General features: G+C 41.5%; 2 protein-coding genes across 2 annotated transcripts; both read left to right on the top strand.

Annotated features, from left to right (window-relative positions):
- Window positions 1-935: 935 nt before the first annotated feature.
- On the top strand, window positions 936-3326 carry vps11 (VPS11 core subunit of CORVET and HOPS complexes). The gene is made up of 4 exons (XM_010789254.1): window positions 936-1512; window positions 1592-1763; window positions 1967-2189; window positions 2587-3326. Exons 1-4 carry the CDS (start codon window positions 1323-1325, stop codon window positions 2749-2751), a joined length of 750 nt encoding a protein of 249 aa, XP_010787556.1. The 5' UTR covers window positions 936-1322; the 3' UTR covers window positions 2752-3326.
- A 1069-nt stretch (window positions 3327-4395) lies between these two features.
- On the top strand, window positions 4396-7356 carry LOC104961055 (hypoxia up-regulated protein 1-like; the record flags this gene model as incomplete). Its single annotated transcript, XM_010789264.1, has 5 exons — window positions 4396-4606; window positions 5567-5642; window positions 5875-5968; window positions 6956-7034; window positions 7202-7356. Coding segments are annotated over exons 2-5 (398 nt in total), but the record flags the coding sequence as incomplete, so codon positions are not given.
- Between the last annotated feature and the right edge of the window lie 662 nt (window positions 7357-8018).

Below are 8018 nucleotides of genomic sequence, written 5' to 3'. Positions count from 1 at the left end.
ATGCGGCCAATCATATGCGAGGACACACTAGGATCATACCATTATGTGAAAGAAGGGTGGGGGGCACAGCAGGTGTAGTGGTACAGGCCAGCTGCACAGAGCGACGGGAGCCGGATTTAAATGCAAGCGCGTCGGAAAAAGTCAAGAAATTAGCGAAAAGCGAAAAAAGAAGCAGCATCTGGCTGCATTTCAATTATATTGGAGAAAGCAAACTGAGTGCAGGATTTGTAAAATGAAAATAACCTTCAGAGCAGGTTTTTTTGGTAACCACTCAGGATTTATTGTCAGGGGTGGGAGAAGTTCAGGTCTTGTACTTGAGTAAAAGTACCAGAGTGTAGGAATACTCGGTTACAATAAAAAGTCCTGCTTTCAAAATGTTACAATTAAAAGTACAAAAGTATTAGCATCAAAATATAGTTAAAGTACCACCTGTAGAGGGATCTAGATTCAGGTGTTCTTTTCCCCATAGAGACCGCCTCGCTGCACATTATCCCTTGCATAAAGATATTTTGTGAGTCCCTTATAACATGTTGTGCAAAGTGGAAATAAACATTCTGGTTACCTCAACATCAGGGATCTTATACATTAAACTCCTTCTGAATCAAACCGTCACGGTACTTATCCCTCTTAAAATAGAAGATAACACGTTACTTTACAAGCAGAGAGAAAATGGATTATTAAATTATTAATGTGACTAATAAAGAGCAGTTTGATTATTAAGTATTATTCTGTTGATCGATGTCATTACATTTGGTGAAAAGCACACAATGACTTGTTTAAGACTCTTTTTTTTTTTTTTTTAAAGTTTAGGACTTAGACTTGACTTGAACTTGCCCATCCTGACTTGAGACTTGACATGGACTTGAGCGCAAAGACATGAGACTTGACTCGGACTTGCAAAACAATGACTTGGTCCCACCTCTGGTATTTAGTCATCCAATTTTGTTGGTGTAGACTAGACCAAACAATATACTTGTCTCCACCTCCCCATCAAGAACTAAAATGTATCGTTGTGTGTAATTAATTTGATTAGCCGTTCTGCCTGCGTTTTCTATGATCATCTTCATGCAGTCAGTATACATATTACAAAGGGGTGTTTCACTGACAGGGTGTATCAGTACGCTACCTTTTCATGTGAATACTAGGCACAGTTTTAGAAAATGCCCCAGATACTTCAAAGCATCCCCTCAACTGATCCAAAAATCTTCTCTCTGGTTAAATTTCTGTATTCTGTCTCCACCCCCTGGCCAGAGGGATGTTAAGTGCCATGGCTGTGGATAGATAGGACATGATTTGTAATTGCTTGCAGGTACCAGCAAATTATGCACTACCACATGCAGAATGAGGAGTATGGAAAAGTGGTAGAGGCTTGTAAGCGCTATGGGGAGCAAGAGGGCTGCCTTTGGGAGCAGGCGTTGGGATATTTTGCCAGAAAAGAAGAAGACTGCAAGGCCTACATCAGTGAAGTCCTTCATCACATTGACCAAAACAACTTGATGCCCCCATTACTTGGTGAGCTGACATTTTTATTACACGCTGGTTTGGATGTTGATCACAGAGCATTACATCCATGATTTCTATGCTTCTTTAGTGGTGCAAACCCTGGCACACAACTCGACAGCTACTCTCTCCGTCATCAAGGACTACCTCATCAATAAGCTGCAGAGGGAAAGCCAGCAGATAGAGGAGGACGAGCGTAAAATTCACAAATACCGCGAGGAAACGGGTCACCTTCGCTCCGAGATCGAGGAACTCAAAACCAGGTAGGGCACATAAAGGATGTATTTTCCATGAACAACCCTGACCCAACCCTTACACTAAATTATGATATTCTTCAAGTCGGTGTGGGGGCACAGCTGGTGGCAGGGGTGATGAGGGGCTGGCAAACAACTTGTTCTTGTGTGACCTAGGGTCACCCTGTAACCCCAATATGACTTTAAATCTTTACCCCTATATTTCTACACAGTGCTAAGATATTCCAGAAGACCAAATGTAATATGTGCAACAGCCCACTGGAGCTGCCGTCTGTCCACTTCCTGTGCAGCCACTCCTTCCACCAACACTGCTTCGAAAGCTACGCTGAGAGTGAGGCCGAGTGCCCGACATGCACTCCTGAGAACCGCAAAGTCATGGACATGCTGCGGGCCCAGGACCAGAAACGCGAATTGCACGAGCACTTCAACAAACAGGTACGCAACCTCAGCTTCAAACAGCAACAATACAAGTTGTACGTTCAATCATTAAATAGATAGTTATTGTTTTTGAGAATTCGAAAATATAGTAATTCCCTTCGTTTGATTTTGTATGACTCCTTTAATTCCTCATGATTCTCAAAATGTAAAAACCTAATTTACTCAGTAGGTCATACTTTGATTAGTTTAAAGCTAGAAATGCACCAGTTGCAGGTTTATTAGCATACTTTTAAAAGTCTGACTCGGCAATTAGCCTTTGCTTTTATCATTAACACACGTGGCATCAAATCATATGTGACACTGATGAGCGGTTGGCAGATTGATTGGATCATCTCTCATTTCAGCATTGGACCACAATGCAATGCACTTATTTTGTCTTTTCCTTTGATTTCAGTTACGCAGCTCTAATGATGGTTTCTCTGTCGTGGCTGACTATTTTGGTCGAGGTGTGTTTAACAAACTGACTCTGGTCACCGACCCACCTGGCAGCAAAACTGTCGGAAGTCTGGAAGTCAACCTGCAGAGAGACCTTCTCATCCAGACGAAGAGAAACAGCTAGAAGCCTGTGATGATGGTCTGATGCTGCCTGAGCACCTGCCTGCTTTGGGAACCTGTGATGGACATATTTGCATAACTGTGTTCCTAGTCCGGATTCACTGGGGGCTGTATAAATATTCTTTAGTTTAAAATATGTACAACTGTGCGTGCGTAAACCCTTGCTGAATTACACCTTGGAGAATTTTGCTTTGATGTGTTGGATTGTACTAACAACTAATCTTGCACATAACGCTTAACAAATCAAATCGTATGTTATTAATGAAATTATTTGATGGCTCTCACTCTAATTTGTGTTACACAATTGTGAATAAAGTAAATATGAAGTATATTTGTTCATGCAGCAGTCAAAGTGTGATCTTTATCATGACAAAGTGTTCCTCTGTCAGAAACCGAGTTTGAAAAGTATGAATCTGTGTACCACAAATCATTGCTGTATTTCGAGTTTAACGTGCAGCTACTTCTGCTTTTCCCTTTTTTGCCAAAGTGAATAGTTCACTGGCACAGAGACATAACCGTGTTTCTATAATCTTGTAATGATTTAATAAAAGGCTTTGCCAAATGCATGGGTGCCATGAACCCAAGGTCCCAACTCTCATTGGGCGCTCCAACCCAGAGGACCCCCCCCTGTGCGGTCTATCGTTTCTTGTTGCAAATATATAGCATTTTCCTCTCTTTTGCTGATAGATCTCTGTTTTTCAAAAGATTTTCAGGTTTACAATTGTAGGTGCACTCGGTAAGGCCTTTCATGATCTTTGCAAAAATATATTTAGTATAGATCTTTCCATCCTGTTTAAATGTACATCATTTTACTGCAAATATGTTGATTTACTTTTTAAATATTGTTTCCCTCTACAGCTTTTACAAAGTAAATATATTTCTTTTCACAAAGTTCTCATCTGTCGTTGCTGAAATATTGTTAAAAGTAAGCAACATGACAACATTTTTGAAAGTTACCATCAGTTCCCTTTAATTAAACTAATTAAACAATGACTTTATTCAATCATTTGAAAGGGGCATGTGGTTTCTTCCAAATGTACCTGGAACTGCCGTCATTCGATATACGCCCACTATCTGGACGTGGACCAATTGACCGTAGCCAGAAGTTTTTCGACGTCACTGACCTCACGTGGACCAATCACAGAGAAGTGCGTGGAGCATGGTGGGCGTGTCCTGGAGTGGAGGGTCACAGCCGTTTGCTGCACCAGGCATCAAGTCAAGACAGTCGGAGCAAATTAACCGGAGGCAAAAGGGTCTTCCTTTCAAAATAAGAGCACATATATTTCGAGATAGCACAACAAATCAAACACTCGTGAGCGCGCTGCAGTTGCGCTGTAATAGTGAAATATCATGTAGGACACAGGCAACTACTGCACTGTACGCATTCCTCCAGTTTAGATAACCTTATATTTAGGAATGCAATTATTAATTCAGATGGAGTGACATCTATAGTATTTGTTTGTGTTTTTAACCACGTAGTTCCAAAGATCCCCATTTAAATCTGAATTAAAGTTTCAGAAACGTAACCATTGAAAAATAGCTTTCGGAGTCATGTGCAACAACCATAGACTGTATATCCGTATGTGAGTCTGCTGGCTGTTTTACGCTGGAAGCCTGAACGGAAACTGTGTTCGATTGATGTTAGCCTGATGGTAGTTGTTCCGGCAGCAGCAGCGGCTTCGGTGGATCCAATGAGGTGACGCCGCGTTCCGGGCCCGACTGCTGAGAATGAGCCGGTGATAAGGGGAACTAAAAACGGTCAAGTGTGGCAACAAAGACGCACTGAATCAAGGCTAGACCAGGAACACTGATCCCAGAACCCCCCGGAGAGCCCCCGCATCAGTGCCGGCAGAGAGAAGGTGAGCTCGGGAACAGAGTGAGTCCATCATGCTTTTTACTGATGGGGCCAGACAGTTAGCTAGCTATGTGTAGCTGTCAACTCGTGTTAAAGCTGGTTATCTTCTCCACAGCACCTCAGGTTAACGAGGAAAGGTTAAACAGTTGTGTCCAATTTGGCCCTTAAGCTAGTCTACATCTGCGACTTTTCCTACAACTAGCCCTTGTATCCAGATGATGACCATCTAAAAGACCAGACGTTTTTCTTTATTTTTTGACTTAGTAATAGTAATAATGAGGGTTTGAGTTGTGTATGCATGCGTCACTGCGTCTGGTTGTTCTTCTGCTCTATCTCAATCTGAAGCTCTGCATCGGCATGCATTTGTTTGATTAAAAACGAAACCCAAACTTGTAATTATTAAAGCTTTAGTAACAATATTAATACCACGTGTTTGGAAGTGTCCACAGCTGTGTGATCAGGTCATGAACTGCTTTGCATCGCCTTGGGCAGAGACCAGTGGCAGTGTCTCACTGATCCAGCTGGACCTGAGTCACAGCCAAATTAGCACCAAAGAACCATGAGGAAACATTAGCAGTGAACATGATCAGAGTGTCATTAATCCAGTTTCTACCTTCACAGGTTTGGCTTTTCTAGTAGGTCATCATCATCTTATTATTATTATTATTATTATTATTATTATTATTATTATTATTATTATTATTATTATTACCTATGTGAGGTTAGCACCGGCTTCCACATGATTAATGAAAGTGCAACCACAGCGAATGAAAAGTGACTGTACGGACATCCGTGCCTGCATGGGCATAGACACAGAGGATCAGGGGAATACAGGTGTTGGTGTGTGATGAGCTTTTAACATATTCTGTAAATATAGTCAAGGTTAGATGAGTAAAGACCTGTAATGAATATTCATTAAGATGAAAATGTAAATTAAAAAAAGTTAATTTGTACATCTTTCCAGCTCACCATGGGAGGGAGGAAGCTGCCACTGGTTGTTCTCGTCTGCCTTGTTCTGGCAATGTTGCCTTCTGGAGCAGGTAACATGATCCATCAACATACGCGGAAATCTTACTCTGACATGAAGTCCTCCTCGTAGTGTGAGCAGTGCTGTTAGAGGCTGAACTGGTCTGGACAAACTGACTCATTTTCCAACACTGATTACAACTATAATTGTGAATTATTTAGAAATATAGATAACTTGGCTAAACAATGTGTCCCTCAGAGTCTGTGGTGTGCCAGCGTTATGTTACACATGTCTTTGTGTTGCAGGGACAGTTGCTGTCATGTCGGTGGACCTGGGCAGTGAGTGGATGAAAGTTGCGATAGTGAAACCTGGTGTGCCGATGGAGATTGTCCTCAACAAGTGAGTGTTTTTATGAACCTGGTACAGAACGAGTAAATACTTTGCTTTCCCACACAAAGTTTTCTATTTCCAAATTCACAGGGTGCATGCCAAGACTGTTATTGGACAGTATCTGGCTCCTTGATCCTCTGTTGATTCGGACTTCATTCTGATGCGCTATCTTTGAGACGGTCTTAGAGCTTTTATTTCTGCCTTGAGACTTGAGTGTTCTTCACGGAAGTATTTTACCGGCTGACCCGCCCCCTCGCCCTTCAGTTACTGATAGGAAACATTTCAACATCACTGCAGTTTCAAACCCCAGTGAAGACAGATAGCAGATTAAAGTCACCTCAAAGTTGTTAACTGCATTTCTGTTCTGACTAATCATGAAGTTAAAAGTAAAAAATAAAGTAAGAAATTATGTTATTTACTTCTGCTGTTTCTCCCGTTAACTTTAATAATGTATATAAATAAACTCAGAGTTGGAGAGTTTGTCAGCAAGAAACCCTAACAACATTTATTTATTTATCTTCATCTCTAGTCAGTCACATGTGAATCAGATAATTCCACAGCGTCGGGTATGAATTGTAAAGTTTGAATTTTATCTGAAACATTATGCCTTTTTTATAAATAGTTTCCAAAAAAAACAATAATCATGTCCTGGATAATATAATTAGTTTGCTGCTCTGAGGATAACTGTAACAGCAGACACACACTCTGCATAAAGGCTGTTACCTGACAGCTGGTCAGTTGTCATCACATACGTGTGATTGTTCAGTACCCATGTGTGTGTAATGTATGGAGGAAAACTAAAGTGTGTCTGTGTTCCAAAACTGACAATACTTAAAAAAGGTAGCCCCCCTTTCTTTCCCTCATATGTTTTCCTTGCACTGGTGCAATTTAAATGGTTGTTCCCAGAGATGATCAGAATACAAGAGAGAGTGAAACAAATCCATCAGGAAATTATATCAAAGTGTTAAATATTTTCTCTGTTGTGCTTTTCTTCAGGGAGTCGCGGAGGAAAACCCCCATTGCTGTATGTCTGAAGGAAAATGAAAGACTTTTGGGAGACAGTGCACTAGGAGTGGTACGACTTCTTCTCAAATGTCCTGAATTGAGTTTGATAAAAATATCAGCTTCCTCTGCTGAATCACACTTGCAATAACAGTGCATAGTTAAGTAAATGAAATGATCTCAGAATCATATGTCTTTTTACTTGCTTGCTATTAATGCTAATATATTGCTACATTTCAGTCTGTGAAGACCCCTAAAACTGTGTATAGACACCTCCAAAGTCTCCTGGGAAAAAAGCACAATAACCTCCAGGTGGCGCTCTACCAGAAGCGTTTCCCTGAGCACCAGCTGCTGGAGCACCCAGTGAGAGGCACCGTGTACTTTAAAAACTCAGAGTGAGTGTGTGCCACATTCATCCAATGCTCCTTCATGCAATACATATTGTGTCTATTCATTTGAATTATTTAGCATTTAGAAGTGTTTAGGGGATAATCCCCTGACCTCACTAGTGGTCTGTTCATCATGAAGTCGACAGTAATGGGCTGATACCTCTGTGACACTACAGTGTAGATGCCTCATATCATTTTCACCTCTGGAGCAACTTTTATTCATACTGATGAATGATTATTATTATTAGGGCCCGAGCACGATGTGCTAGGACCCAACGGCGTCCTAGCACGAAGTGCGAGGAAACCTATTGTTATTGGTGGAATTATTATTATTATTATTAGGGCCAGAGCACGGAGCGCTAGGACCCAACGGTGTCCTAGCACGAAGTGCGAGGAACCTATTGTTATTGGTGGTATTATTAGGGCCCGAGCACAATGTGCTAGGACCCAACGGCGTCCTAGCACGAAGTGCGAAGAAACCTATTGTTATTGGTGGAATTATTAGGGCCCGAGCACGATGTGCGAGGACCCAACGGCGTCCTAGCACGAAGTGCGAGGAAACCTATTGTTATTGGTGGAATTATTATTATTATTATTATCATTAGGGCCCGAGCACGGAGCGCTAGGACCCAACGGCGTCCTAGCACGAAGTGCGAGGAACCTATTGT

This window comes from Notothenia coriiceps, unplaced genomic scaffold (assembly GCF_000735185.1).
Source record: "Notothenia coriiceps isolate Sejong01 unplaced genomic scaffold, NC01 NC01_scaffold00001451, whole genome shotgun sequence".
Classification (NCBI taxonomy): Eukaryota; Metazoa; Chordata; class Actinopteri; order Perciformes; family Nototheniidae; genus Notothenia; species Notothenia coriiceps.
The sequence above is the reverse complement of the archived record's forward strand: the minus strand, read 5'-3'. Positions and strand labels throughout refer to the sequence as shown.